General features: G+C 41.5%; 1 protein-coding gene across 3 annotated transcripts in view; it reads left to right on the top strand.

Annotated features, from left to right (window-relative positions):
• Positions 1-3,982: 3,982 nt before the first annotated feature.
• Positions 3,983-15,062, top strand: part of LOC106567062 (RNA-binding motif, single-stranded-interacting protein 2) — a 43,752-nt gene continuing 32,672 nt past the window's right edge. Inside the window, exon 1 of one of the 3 annotated variants that reach the window (XM_014135906.3) lies at positions 3,983-4,142. In XM_014135906.3, coding sequence (XP_013991381.1) covers positions 4,071-4,142 — 72 coding nt within the window. In that variant the 5' untranslated portion in view covers positions 3,983-4,070. Of the gene's footprint in view, positions 4,143-6,504; positions 6,848-13,262; positions 13,366-15,062 lie in introns of those variants that run through there. The other 2 variants (XM_014135907.3, XM_082960116.1) reach the window with 2 other exon arrangements.

The raw sequence follows: 15,062 nt of genomic DNA, 5'->3' as shown, positions 1-15,062 counted from the left end.
AGCAAGGGGAACAACGTTTCATGGTGTATTTGTGTTGTGTATTTTTTTTTTTATATATATATTTTTCAATCAATTAGTATATTTGTGTTTAACCATAATATTTGTTGTAATATTTCATCTGTCTTTTCTGGTGGATTAAACTGAATTTGCAACTAACTTTCAATGGCTTATTTTGAAAATAGCGATATTTTGGAGGTTATTTAATTTACAAATAACCAAAAGAGAGAGTTTGTAATCTGAATAAAGATAAAAAAGGACATTCTTGAACACGGGGTGAGCCATTCTTACTAATCTGTTAGAGAACCAGTTCAGATTTAAGTTCAGATTTTGTATGACTTAAGACTTTAGTGAGAGTCATAATGCTTTAATTTTTAATACTATCTGCCTTCCGAATTCATATCAATTATATAAATAGGCCATTTTAATTGTGTCTAGCTTGCCATTCCAAATGAAATGGAATATATTTTGCTCATATAGTTTAAAAAACAATTTGTTAGGTGTAGGTAAGACCATAAGCAAATAGGTAAGGGTTGATTTTTTCCCACAAATAGACAGGTATTTTCCTTTCCATGGTAGCAAGATTGTATCTATTTTTGCTCACTTTCTATAAAAATATATTGTAGTGAGAACCTTTCTTTCTTTCGGGATATGAACACTGAGTATGTCCACTTCACCGTGAGACCATTTTATTGGTAAATTACACAGTTATTAAGTAAAAGTAGTCTTTTTTAGTGATCCAATACATAATATAGAATTTTAATTTGGCTGTAATCCAGAGAGGTTAGAAAAATTATCTAGATCCTCTATGAGGTTATGGTGTGCTCAGAATTGTGGATTTAAAAGAAAGCAGGAATCAATAGCGTCCAATGACACCTTTGCTTTTAAGCCCTGGATTTCAAGCCCCTTGATATTGTTGTTGGGTCTCATTTTAATAGCTAACATTTATATGGCCATAATAAAGAGATATACCGATAGTGGACAACCTTGTTTTACTCCTTTCTAAGAAATAGCCATTATTTACTATTTTACACGTAGGGTTACCATACATAACTTTAACCCATTGTAAGAGATTTTCCAAAATTGAAATATTCCAGGCATTTATATATAAATTCCAGTCGTACTTTATCAAAAGCCTTTTCAAAGTCAGCTATGAATACCAGGCCTGGTTTCCCAGATGTTTCCTTTTATTATCCCCAGTGCAAGGTGCACCTGTGTAATGATCATGCTTTTTTAATCAGCTTCTTGATATGCCACAACTGTCAGGCGGATGGATTATTTTAGTAGAGGAGAAATGCTCACTAATAGGGATATTAAGACATTTGTGGACATTTGAGAGAAATTAAGTTTTTGTGCGTATGGAACATTTCTGGGATCTTTTATTTCAGCTCATGAAACATGGAACCAACACTTTACATGTTGCGTTTATATTTTTGTTCAGTGTATGTATTCTCCTGAGCTGCTTCCCCTAGGCTGCCTTTCCGGTACTGTAGCTATAGCATAGTTAAGGGTGTGTGTGTGTGTGTGTGTGTGTGTGTGTGTGTGTGTGTGTGTGTGTGTGTGTGTGTGTGTGTGTGTGTGTGTGTGTGTGTGTGTGTGTGTGGTACCTTCCAGGGTATCTAGCATTGTAAAGGGAGTATCTGCATGTTATCACAGATAGGTAATTACTTAGCTGGCAAAGCTGACCTCAGGAATGTAGACTTCTCCCTTCCCCCTAACCCCCCCCCCCCCCCCCCTCCCCCTCCCGCTACACCCCTCCCCCTCTGCCCTTCTCTCCCATGTCTCCTTTCCCCCGAAACTCATTCACCTTTACCTTCCCCCCTACACTCTTTCACCTTTCCCTTCCCTCCACCCTACACTGGCATCCCCCTACCTCCTTTCTATTACACTCACCCCCTTCCTTCCCTCGCTTCCTCCCTCAAACCCTCCTTGACGGCACACCTTCTCTCCTGTGAGGCTCAAAGTTCACCCTGACGCTTTCACAGAATTCTTAGATTACCTGTAATCTTCTTTTTTTTAAAGGAAAGGAAAAAAATCTGCTGGTACAAGGCTGAATGGAATGGAATTATCAGTGTTTTGGGCATAGCGAAAATGGTATATCGAGGGATGAATGTAAAAAGTACATCATTGCACAACACAACAGAGTTTTTCCCAAAGACTGAAAAGCATATCTGGGTAATCAGTCTTTGTCTGCTTTTCACAAATTGAGGAATTTGTGTCCTAAGCATTTTCATTCACCACGACCTCAGTCACTGCCGCTCGGCCCCTTTCCTGAGTACTTCTTTCCCGTTACTTGTGATGAGAAGAGTTCTGCTGAAGTCCCAGGCTTGCCTCCCAAATGGAACCCTATTCTTTACATAGTACACTACTTTTGACCAGAGCCATATAGGTCCTGGTCAAAAGCAGTGCACTATAAAGGGAATAGAGTGCCATTAGAAATTCAATCCCAGCGTGGGCTGTGGGCTTTATGCTGGCTCTGACGCATACTGACTGAGTCACTCTACAAACTGTCCTTGAGCAGAGGGAAACACACTCCTTCTTGCCAGGACTGAACATCAACAGAGGCGAAGCCATGGCAGGGCCAGGCCGGGCATAGGCCCTGCCAGATTGAACACTGGCCCTCCCAATCAGGATGGCTTAAAATACATTTTTTCCAAATAAAATGAAAAAAATGATTTTGATTTGTTGTTTGTATTGTCTCCTTACTAATCATAAATGTTGAAAAATGCAGTAGGAGGTTCCAGGGATATAACTGGCTATAGAGGTAATTATATGGTACAATGTATTGTAATAGCCAAAGATATGGATCATTGTTATATTGTCTATGGTAATAACAATAGCGGTAGGCTACATACATTGTAGCCTACTTACAACTGCTACAGCCTGCCTGTCCCCATGAAAATGAAACAATATACTCTGAAAAGGATAACTTTGATTTAAATGCAGGCCACTTGCACCCAGCCAATAATAACATTTCATAATTTGGTTTCAGTCACTTTAGTCACACGGTCCTGGCTCAAGATGGAAACAAATGATCACACTATGATGACATCTGGGTGAAATCCCAAGTGCCTTATATACTGTATATCAAGTAGATAAGAGCTTATTTCTGTGTGTTGACTAGCCTAAACTGTCATTTAAAGGAGGTTTAAACTGTCATTTAAAGGAGGTTTAAACTGTCATTTGCGGCTGTTCTGTGTATTTCTCTATCAGAAAGAACACTGGTAGTTGTATCTGTCATGTGACTTAATGAATTATGCTGTTATGTGTTTATTATCTAATATGAATGCCACAACCAAAGTTCCCTCTGGGAACAATAAAGTTATTCTATTTTATTATATTCTATTCTATGCACATGCATACATACTACTATGTGGCTGAGAGTAAGCTTTTGCATGCACACGTGCACACTTGAGGGCTAATCAGGGTAGATACACAAGGAGTCAAAGCAGAGGGTTGAGGGACTGTGTTGCCAAGCAACTTGCAGTTGATTATAAAAACACTTGTGCCATTACATGATAATATGAGCCATCCCAGGACATCAGTGTCCTGATAGTGACAAGGTTTTGAGATCATTCATGACCCACTGCCATGCATTATACTGATGATGATAGTGTAATGCCAAAATATCATCAGGTTGGGCCATGATCAATATTATTACATTAGTCTATTAGTCCCAATGTTAGATATGATTAATGATGTGTATTTATTATTGATAATGTTATTGAAGACTATACAAGCTACAAAAAGCCTTTATAAAATGCCAATAAAAGTTAAATGTGTGTCCAGACTTTCATACGGAATAGTAACATGTTCAAAGCCATGCATGTTCATTGTCTGGTGGTTTCCAGGTTTACCAAAAAGCCTACATGGAAAGAGGAGCACAGAAAAGCGCGCTTTTTTAACGCAAAGTCACATAGAAGGCTACACACTACCAGTGGCTGGGAGCTGAGAGAGCGCTAGTCAAATCACAACCCCAGTCAGATTCTGAACTGAATTTCCCTGTCTGACGTCAGCTGACTGCCTGCCTTGGCTGTGCTCTTCGCTCCAGACATAGTGCTGCTGCTGAAAAAATGCTGCTCTCTGTGCCGCCGAGGACAGGATTCAACCCATACAACGGCTATACTAACAGAACTAGTAAAAAGGTAAAGCGATGCTGTATTTTACTCCATCTGAATAATGTGCTATATGTAGACTATATGCCGGTCTCATTTCTCCTGGATCGTTTGTGGCAGTTAGGTTGCCTGGCTATTAAGCTGCAGTGTCCTTGAAAGTGGACCATTTATGCTACAAAATAACTATAGGCTATTTTGTCGATTTAAAATAGCTTTTAACTCTTGTCTATCCCCCAAACAAGATTGTCAATAGATAATAGAATATAATACCGGTATAATGATGAATTTATTGTAGGCTACGCGTCGGGGTGAACGTTAGTGCTCTTCCTCGCTCTGGTCATTGGCACAGAGAAAGTCAATGTACGGATTAAACTTGCGCGGCGAATAGCCAAGATAATTTTTGCGCTCGTTCTCGGGTTTATACCAATGTCTAATTGTAAACTTAACGACCAATTGTTGGATGTGTCAAATACATTTTTCATCGTGATTAGAGTAAGATCTCTCTTTGAATAGACCGTAATGTAAGTTAACCAAATAAGTTTATTTAGTGTAAAGATTTACACCACCCCTTGAAATCCAACCTGGTCTCAGAGTATTTCATATGATTCTTTATGTAAATTCGAGACACCCAAATTAAAGGGAAAGGAAACTGAATGTATTCACCTGTAATTAGTATGATATATTATGTTTCGTATGATATGTATTCATTTGTGGCTGTCCATAAATAATTTTGTATGTTATGTTATGAATTTGCAAAACTTATGATAGGTTAGCAAGGTGGCTAGGTGGCGAACATTAGCTAGCTGGCTAATGTTAGCTAGACTAGGGGTTAGGCGTTAGGGTTAAGTTTAGGAGTTAGGTTAAAGGGTTAAGGTTAGGGGTAGGGTTAGCTAACATGCTAAGTAGTTGCAAAGTAGCTAAAAAGTAGTAAGTAGTTGAAAAGTTGCTAATTAGCTAAAATGCTAACATTGTCTGTGATGAGATTTGAACTCGCAACCTTTGGGTTCCTAGATGTTCGTGGATTAGCTAACATGCTAAGTAGTTGCAAAGTAGCTAAAAAGTAGTAAGTAGTTGAAAAGTTACTAATTAGCTCAAACGCTAAAGTTGTCTGTGTTGAGATTCGTACTCACAACCTTTGGGTTCCTAGATGTTTGCGTTATACGCCTATCCATCCACCCCAATGTGCGTAACCATACCAAACATAATACAGCATACTAATTTGCATGTCCCGGATTCACATTTACTATGTTACGTCTAGTCTATGAGACCAGGCTGTGAACCCCTATATGATCTGATGGCTGGTAACATTGGCCAGTATAAAACAGTGATTTATAGATATGGAAATATGAATATGCACTGCTGGACATAGTGTAGCCTATTGAAATTGTTCAATTCAATATGCTGATTATTATTTAACATATTTGTAACAACTTAACAGTTTGTAATGATAAATTATATTTATTGGTAGTTGATAAGATTTTCTTATTGTAAAATGAACATCCAGAAAACAGAAAAAATATAAAGATGAAGTTGAATATGGAGTGTTGGATTGGGTGAGATATTACGGGAATTGAAATTAAGAAACGATAAAGCATATATTTTTTTCAAATGTAGCCTAATTGTAAAATTGTTCATTTTAATTAACTTTTTCCTAGTTTGATCCTGATGCTTTCACATTATGGATGGGAAAAAAAATGCATGTTTCTTTTGTCAATAGCATATTTTAATATTCTGCATTGTGAATCTTGGTGTTGACTTGGTGCAACATTGGTGAACTCTGCATTGGTGGTGTTTAACTTTCCTGAAACATAACCCTAGCTCCCACCTCCCAGGGTTGTGTTATTCCTTTCCCTGCGTCATGGTTTGCAGGAATTCAGATTGCTCAGATTAATGGCCTGGAATTCCTGGAATTCTGTAAGCGTCCCAAATGGCACCCTATTCGCTATACAGTGCACTACTCTGTCTTCAAACAATGTGCTCATGTCATGGATAGAAGGGGTGTCTGCTACTCTGCTTTTGCAAACTCATGCCTTTTTTTTGCTCATTGTGAGAGCTCAAAAGTCACTCTGAGGGGAAACATGTAAACCCAAGGTCAAGTGGTAAGCTTTGCTCTGTGTATTTTTATACAAGGAAAAAAGGGTGGAGGAAAGAGAGGGATTAAGATTTTTTTGCTTTCTTTCTTTCTTTCTTTCTTTCTTCTGCTTTCGATTACACACCCCTCCCTTCCCCTCCTCTCTTCCCTCCCCCATTTTCTTCTTTTTCCCTCTCACATACCTTGATTTCTTTGGTTGTTAGGGGTTCAGTTCCCGTGGACAAGGGAGCCACCAGACCTTTCCTCTGTATAGAGTAAAGTGAGCCACTTATCTCAAACCCTATGTGTTTGTCTTGTTCTTCCGATTGCTCTGTCTTCATTTTCTCTTTCTTCAATGTCTTTTCTGCATATCTAAAACAAAAACGGTTCAGGTTTTTTGTACTTTTGAGTGTAGAGTTGGATTGACTCAGAGAGTGGAGAGGAAGATTGAAGACCCACCTGCCGTCTCTATATTGTTGAAGAGTTGGTGAGGTTGCAGGTTGAAGTAGAAGCATCAGAAGAGTGCCATCGCTGTGTTTTCCCCCCAAAACCTTTTCTGCACACTGTGGCAGAATACAGAACCAGGCAGCAAATACAGAAAGCTTGTACTTTCAGAAACATGATCTTTTCTACCATGCCTTTGAAAATCTCTTGTGCCAAGCAGGTAGGCCTTTGCTTATTTAGCCAGATAAAACATGTATTTCTTTTCACAGAAATGGACTGTCATGCAATGTGTGGTGTGTTTGTTGACAGATTTTGAAAATGTGTTTATTGAGAACTGAGTATAAATAGAACTGGGATCATTTCAGTAGGAGATCAAGGTTTTTTCTCCTTGGATCTTCTCCTCCAAAGCTTTCCTTGCTTCCCTGTGATGATTTGAGAAGGAGGCAAGGAGGGTGGATGTGAGGAATCGAGGAACACATTTTGGAGATTCCAGCTGTGGCCTGAGGTGTGGGAGCAAAACTCTGTCATGTGCTGTGTACAGTAACATACTGTACATTGTGGAAACGTACATCCAATAACCTCCAGGGCTAATACTTACAGTGCTATAGTTCAATGAGAGAGGAAGGAACAGCTCAGAGCTATCACCCACACTTAAAATGTCTCTTAAATATGTCCTATTGTGTACTGTTAAAGAATGGAAAGACTGCACACAGATGGGATATTATAAATATCCCTGTATTACAATAAATTCTAAAGGCTCTACGTGCTTATAACGATATATAGAGCATTGTATATTTAGGTAATAAAGTGTAAACCATGTGATTTTAAAAGTAGGGTTTTCCTAGCATGGTGCTGGACCCAGTCTGCTTGTGCTATAAGCCAACTCCTCTCTATGTTCGATGCCTAAGATGTTTGGCTTGCCAATGGTAGAAGTGTCGCCTACAGCACATACAAACAGTATGAGGCAAGACTAGGATTTTTCCACTACTCAGTCAGTCACATTTAAAGGAAAACTCCACCCAAAAATGATATTTTGACATTTGTTTCATTAGTCCATTGTTGATTTTTTATTGTATTTATTTCTGATGGTGGGAAAAGGGGGTACCAAGACAAGTCGCCCATGGGCATACACTACCCGTAGGTAAACTTTGTCTAAATACCCTAGTTAGAACTGGGCGGACCACCCACTGTATTTTTGGTTAGCTAGCTGTTCTTAAAGCAGGCTAGTCTAGCTCAGGGGTGTTTTGGGATATTTATTATTTCTTTCCTTGGGTCCAGCTCAGCCCCTCTTCCCGCCCCCCTTTACCGTGTGTTTACCAAATAAACCTATAGTGTTTGACGGTAGATTTAAGTTGTCTGTGGTTTTTGTTCTCACTGTTCCTTTTCACTGTTATAATTTGCATGAATTATGTTACGGGTCTCGTTTCCATCCCCCCTAGACTGCAGGGCCAAAGGGATTCGTAACATAAGTGGGGGCTCATCCGGGATATTGTCATTACTGACTGTCATTACTGACACCCATGCCGTTCATGCAGATTGTTGTAGTGATCTAGTTCAGTGTTGAGCGTCATAGCTGATGTAGTATTAGTGTTTGCTATTTGTTGGCTCTTGTGTAGTAGTTCAAAATGGCTACTTTTGATTTGAAATCCTTTTTGGATAACCCTTCGTGGGGGGTTTTTGACAAATGTCGTAGAGTTGATTTACTGACCTTGGCTGACCATTCTGTATCGATTCCGCAGAGTTTAGTTAAAGCGGAGGTTAAACAACTGGTGTTAAATGTTTTGTTGGAAGAACAAGTGCTTGTGTTACCGCTGCCTGAGCCTACTACCCATGTAGGGGATGTTGCTGCTCCTGTAAGCCCGTCGGTGTCTGAGAACAAGGGCGAGGCTAAAGCTCCAGCCACATTGCCCCGTTTTGATCCACTCTCCCCACTGTCAACCGGTGATGCCAGGAGGGATGTCCGCTCGATACAGTTCCAACTGGAGGCGGACGAGAGAGCCCAAATTAGGCGAGAGAATCTCCAGTTGGAGATGTGTAAAATTGAGGCAGAAAGAGAACAGCGGCAGTTGGAGATGTGTGAAATTGAGGCAGAAAGAGACCAGCGGCAGATGGAGTTCAAAATGTGCCAGATGGAACTGGAGGCAGAGACAGCGAGGCTAGCCTTCATTCCTGCTGTTAGTGAGGCGTCCTCACCAGCTGTAGCTTCCAACACTTTTTACATTAGTAGGCAGATTTCCTTGGTACCTTTGTTCAGAGAATCAGAGGTTGACTCCTATTTTTGTGTTTTTGAATGTATAGCCATAGCATTGAAATGGCCTGAAGAGGTATGGTGCCTATTACTTCAGTGTAATTTAACTGGTAAAGCCCAAGAGGTTTTGTCAGCGCTACCTCTTGAAGACAGGTTGAATTATGAAGTGGTCAAAGCTACTGTTCTTCGCGTCTATGAGCTTGTTCCTGAGGCATACCGACAGAGATTTAGGTCTCATAGAAAGTCTTCTAGTAAGACTTATGTGGAATTTGCTAGAGACAAAGGAAATCTGTTTGATAAATGGCATGCTGCTAGCATGGTAACTGGTTTCAACTCTCTCCGGAAGTTAATCTTGTTGGAAGAGTTTAAAAATTGCGTACCTGAACGCATTGTAGTTTACCTAAACGAACAGAAAGTATCCTCCCTGTCAGAAGCGTCTGTGTTAGCAGACGAGTTTGTGTTGATGCACAAGAGCGTGTTTTCGGCTTATACTGAGAGTAGAGCCCCTGAATTGCCTACTTTTAGCCCTAGTTGGCCAACAGTACATCAAGCACGCCCGAAAAATTAGCGTCCCTGTTTCTATTGTCATAAGGTGGGACATACGATTAATGATTGCTTCCTGTTAAACGCAAACAAGGGATGCCTATTCGTGCGACGCAGTCAACAGGTGTTGGGCTAATTCGTACGGTTGTGAGGTCTGAAACGAAACAAGTGCCTCAGGGTAAATGTAGTTTGAAAGTCTCAGTCCCCGACCGCAGTTATGAACCGTTCATTAGAGGGGTTTGTGTCTGTAACGAATGACGAAGCATCTCAGCGTCCGGTTAAAATCCTTAGAGATACTGGTGCGGCGCAGTCGTTTATATTGTCTGATGTGTTGCCCTTATCCGACAATACATACTGTGGTTCCAGTGTGTTAGTTCAGGGTATTGAAATGGGTTTTGTTCCAGTGCCATTGCACTTTGTGAATGTACACGAGTTAATCAGTGGAATACTCAGAGTGGGGGTACGTCCTATGTTGCCAGTAAAAGGTGTGACCTTTATAATGGGTAACGATATTGCCGGAGGAAAGGTAGTACCCGTATTGGATAACAGTGACCACTCTCGCTCCAATGAGTTGGCACAGAGTTATCCATGTGTTCCCCGCTTGTGCTGTCACTCGTGCACAGGCACGACAAGTGGGTGACGTTCTGTTCAAAGAGTTTGATCAAGAGGATGGGTTGTGTGCCACCCCTGAGAAGCTGATCACCTCTGACCAACAGCCCAGGGAAGAATCAAAGAATATTGAACTTATTGCTGATGCAATACAGTTACCAGTCACTCGTGAGAAGCTGATTGCTAACCAAAAGGTTGACAAGTTTGCTAAATGTTTTTCTAGTGTTGTCTCATTGGAAGAGGTAAAGAAGAAGAACGTGGCTTACTTCATTGATGGTAATCTCCTCATGCGTAAATGGACATCCCATGTTGACGCGGGCGGAGATTGGAATGCTGTTTACCAAATAGTGATTCCTACAGCCTTTCGACAAAATGTGTTATCCCTTGTTCATGATCACCAGTGGTCCGGTCATTTAGGAATCACAAAGACTTATGGTCGGATCCTTCAACATTTCTTTTGGCCAGGTTTAAAACAGGATGTGGCTCAGTTCTGCCGGACATGCCACACATGTCAGATAACAGAAAAACCAAATCAGGTTATTCCTCCCACTCCTCTTTGTCCAATACCTGTCATAGGTGAACCATTAGAACAGGTGGTGGTTTATTGTGTTGGACCGTTACCGAAGACAAAATCGGGTAACCAGTTTCTGTTAACGGTTATGTGTATGGCAACAAGATACCCTGAAGCCATTCCTCTGCGAAGGATTACAGCTCCGGTAGTGAGTAAAGCCTTAATTAAATTCTTCACGACATTCGGGTTACCTAAAGTGGTACACAGTGATCAAGGTACCAATTTCCTATCAAAGCTCTTCAAGCCGGTGTTAAAATCCTTGTCAATTACGCACCGTGTGGCAAGCGCATATCACCCAGAGTCTCAGGGTGCGCTTCAACGATGGCATCAGACACAGAAGTCTATGTTACGTAAATATTGTTTGGAATCTGAGAAAGATTGGGATGAGGGTGTTCCTCTAGTTTTGTTTGCTGCTCGTGAAACTGTACAGGAGTCCCTAGGGTTCAGCCCGGCTGAACTAGTGTTAGGTCACACAGTGAGAGGACCAATGAAAGTCCTTAAAGAACAGTTTTTGTTCCAAGAGTTGTGTACGGGAGATGAGAATGTGTTGGACTACGTTCGTTGCTTTCGTGAGCGCCTACACCAAGCCTGTGCTCTCGCAAAGGAAGCTCTGTCTTCCTCACAGAGGAGTATGAAAAGACACTTTGATAAACAGGCTGTTTCTCATCCACTACAGCCAGGTGACCAAGTACTGGTGTTATTGCCTGTTCCAGGATCTTCACTGTCAGCTCGCTTCTCTGGTCCTTATTTCATTGAAAAAAAAGGAAGTGAAACTGATAATGTGCTTCAAACTCCTGATAGAAAACGCAAATCTCGTGTGTGCCACATTAACATGTTGAAGGCATACCACACCCAACCCATCACCCAGTTAGATAGTTAAAAAACAGCGGAAGGTTCTGCTGTCTCCTCTGCTTCTACTGCTCTGATAGTGGGCTGTCATATTAATGATGTTGATGGAGATGGATTAGAGTTGGCAATACTCAGCAGCAGCGTGTGAGATTGCCCAACTCAGAAATGCTGCTGTCTCTCCAGTCAGGTCTGGTTCATTTAACGGACGGACAGGCCTACGATATTGTGAGGCTACTACACAGTTTTCCATGTCTCTTTAATGACGTTCCTACTCGCACAAACATGTTGGAACATGACATTAATGTTGGAAATGCTGCCCCTATCAAGCAACACCCTTATCGTGTCAACACTTCTAAGAGGAAGATAATGAGGGATGAAGTGAGATATTTGTTGGAGAATGACCTGGCTACGCTAAGTTCAAGCCCTTGGAGTTCTCCTTGCATTCTGGTTCCTAAACCTGATGGTACGTCCAGGTTATGTACGGATTATCGAAAGGTAAATTCTGTCACAATGCCAGATTCATTCCCGTTACCCAGACTGGATGACTGTATCGACACTGTTGGTGCTGCTACTTATGTAACAAAGTTGGACCTCTTAAAAGGTTATTGGCAGGTTCCGTTAACCTCACGTGCTTCTGAGATTTATGCCTTTGTGACCCCAGACAACTTCCTACAATACTCTGTCATGGCTTTTGGGATGCGGAATGCACAAGCCACTTTCCAACGACTGGTTAACTCCGTATTAGCTGGCGTTCCCAATTCTAGTGCCTACCTTGATGAACTAGTGATTTATTCGTCTGAGTGGTCAGATCATGTTAACTCTCTAAGGGTAGTATGTGAGCGTTTGGCAGCTGCTTCTCTAACCCTGAAATTAGCAAAGTGCAAGTTTGGGAAGGCTACTGTTACCTATCTCGGCAAAGAGGTCAGCCATGGACAGGTGCGCCCTGTTGATGCCATGGTCTTGGTTATAACTGCATTTCCTGCACCTACCACCAGACGAGAGCTACGCCGCTTTTTAGGGATGGTTGGCTACTACCGTAATTTCTGTAAACTTCTCTGCGGTAATTGCTGCATTGACCGATTTGCTCAGTCCGGCTAGATCGTTTGAGTGGTCCCCTGATTGTCAGGTAGCTTTTGATACTACTAAAGCACTCTTATGTAATACCCCTGTACTTGCTGCTCCGGATATTGAACGACCGTTTAAACTTGAGGTAGATGCTAGTGCCAGAGGTGCGTTCTACTGCAGCAGGACAAGAGTGGAGTGGATCGTCCTGTTTGTTATTTTTAACGAAGATTTAACAAATGTCAGGCGAACTATACAACCATCAAACAAGAAGCTCTAGCTTTGTTGTTAGCTCTGCAATACTTTGAAGTATATATTGGTTCCAGTGCCCTACCAGTGATAGTATATACTGACCATAACCCCTTAGTGTTTCTCCACCGGATGTACAACCAGAACCAGCGCCTTATGCATTGGGCGCTTATTGTGCAGAATTATAATTTGGAGATCCGCCACAAAAAGGGTTCTGATAATGAATTAGCAGATGCTTTGTCTTGTGTGTAAAACTGATGATTTTTGTATGTTTCGTAAGGTTGCCTTTGTTTGTTGATCTTGTTGGTTTTCGTTGTAAATACTTTGGTAGCAATCCTTATAGGGTGGGAGTGTTATGGATACAGGTATCCTGTGTGTATTTTCTTTCCTTCTCCCCTATTCACAGGTGTCGCCAATCAGTCGGCAATCAGAAGACACCTGCTCCTTTTCTCTTACCCAATCACATCCCCTTTCCCTTGGTTTAAAAACCCAGTCAGTTGTTTTCTCTGGAGCTCGATCTCTCTGTGTTTCAATCTCTGTTTCAATCTCTGTGTCTCGCTCTCATATTTGGTTTTTGTTGCTACATGTCACATTTGTCCGGAATTATGTGAGTATGTATTGTTGTGCTTCATGACTGTTTGTTGGTGGGAAAAGGGGGTACCAAGACAAGTCGCCCATGGGAAATACACTACCCGTAGGGAAACTTTGTCTAAATACCCTAGTTAGAACTGGGCGGACCACCCACTGTATTTTTGGTTAGCTAGCTGTTCTTAAAGCAGGCTAGTCTATCTTAGGGGTGTTTTTGGATATTTATTTTTTCTTTCCTTGGGTTCAGCTCAGCCCCTCTCCCCCCCCCCCCCCCCCCCCCCCCCTTTACAGTGTGTTTTCCAAATAAACCTATAGTGTTTGACGGTAGACAAGTTGTCTTTTTGTTTTTTGTTCTCACTGTTCCTTTTCACTGTTATAATTTGCATGAGTTATGTTACGGGTCTCGTTTCCATACCCCCCTAGACTGCAGGGCCAAAGGGATTCGTAACAATTTTATTTAACTAGGCAAGTCAGTTACGAAACAAATTCTTATTTACAATGACGGCCTATCCCGGCCAAACCCTAACCCTGGGCCAATTGTGAGCCGCCCTATGGGACTCACAATCATGGCTGGTTGTGATACAGCCTGGAATCGAACCAGGGTCTGTAGTGATGCCTCTAGCACTGAGATGCAGTGCCTTAGACCGCTGCGCCACTCGGGAGCAAAAAAAAGTGCAAAATATTTTGCGTGTCAGCAATCAAGTTTTGAAGATGTATAACTTTCGAAATACAGCCAGTATGATGCATTCTGTATCATGTGAGGCAAAACTCAGCATCATATGTCTGTATTTGAAAGTTACATATGTTAAACTTGATTGCTGACATGCAAAACATTTGGGGACTATATCAACAATGGACTAATGAAACAAATACCAAAAGAGTTCTTGGGTGGAGTTTTCCTTTAAACCTTCATTGTCTTGAGAGACACATTCTTTAGTCTGTGTTCCGGTACTAATGAGGCTTTTAGGAATGTGGAGAATGTGAAAACAGCTGTAGAAAAGAAACCCCCTCTGTCTTACCCCCAATTCTGAGGGTAACTAACACAAACATTTGTTTATGGCGTGGGAATGCAAATAAATTATTTAACTCCACATTCTAATGCTGCTGTCTGCAAGGAGCAGTGTGAACAAACATGTTGGAGGCTGTGTTTACAGTAGGGGAACAGGACAGGAAGGACATCCATCAGATGCCAGTGTGGGTCAAACTCAGTGCAGTGATCAAGGGTGCATATAAGAGCACACAATGCTGCAAAACCAACCTACCGGTATCTACCGAATGGTAATGACACAAGATTTGTGACTCATAAGCATGTTCAGAAACAAATGAAAGATGAACTGCACACATTGCAGCACATTAGCTTCCTCTATGTATATTTGGGGTGTAACTAGTTACAGCTAGTGTATGCACCTATACATCATGGAAATTCCACAAATCCATTTATTTATACCATTGCTATTAATCCTGCACTGTGTTTGTTCTTTATCCAACCAGGTGAATCCCACTGAGATATCAATCTCTTTTTCATGGGAGCCCTTCTGTACTGTTTGGTAGAACAGAACACCTGGAGCTGGCAGGCAGATAGGCAGGCATTAGGCAGACAGACAGCAAACAGGCAGGCAGATGGGAGCCTGGTGGGTATGGATCCATCTCATTCTCTGGTTCTCTGCCATCTTCCTTGTCTCAGAACGAGCAGAGCAGCCTTAATGAGACAGTACC

This window comes from Salmo salar, chromosome 13 (assembly GCF_965601325.2).
Source record: "Salmo salar chromosome 13, fSalSal1, whole genome shotgun sequence".
In the NCBI taxonomy this organism is placed as follows: domain Eukaryota; kingdom Metazoa; phylum Chordata; class Actinopteri; order Salmoniformes; family Salmonidae; genus Salmo; species Salmo salar.
This window is presented reverse-complemented; position numbering and strand designations above follow the sequence as displayed.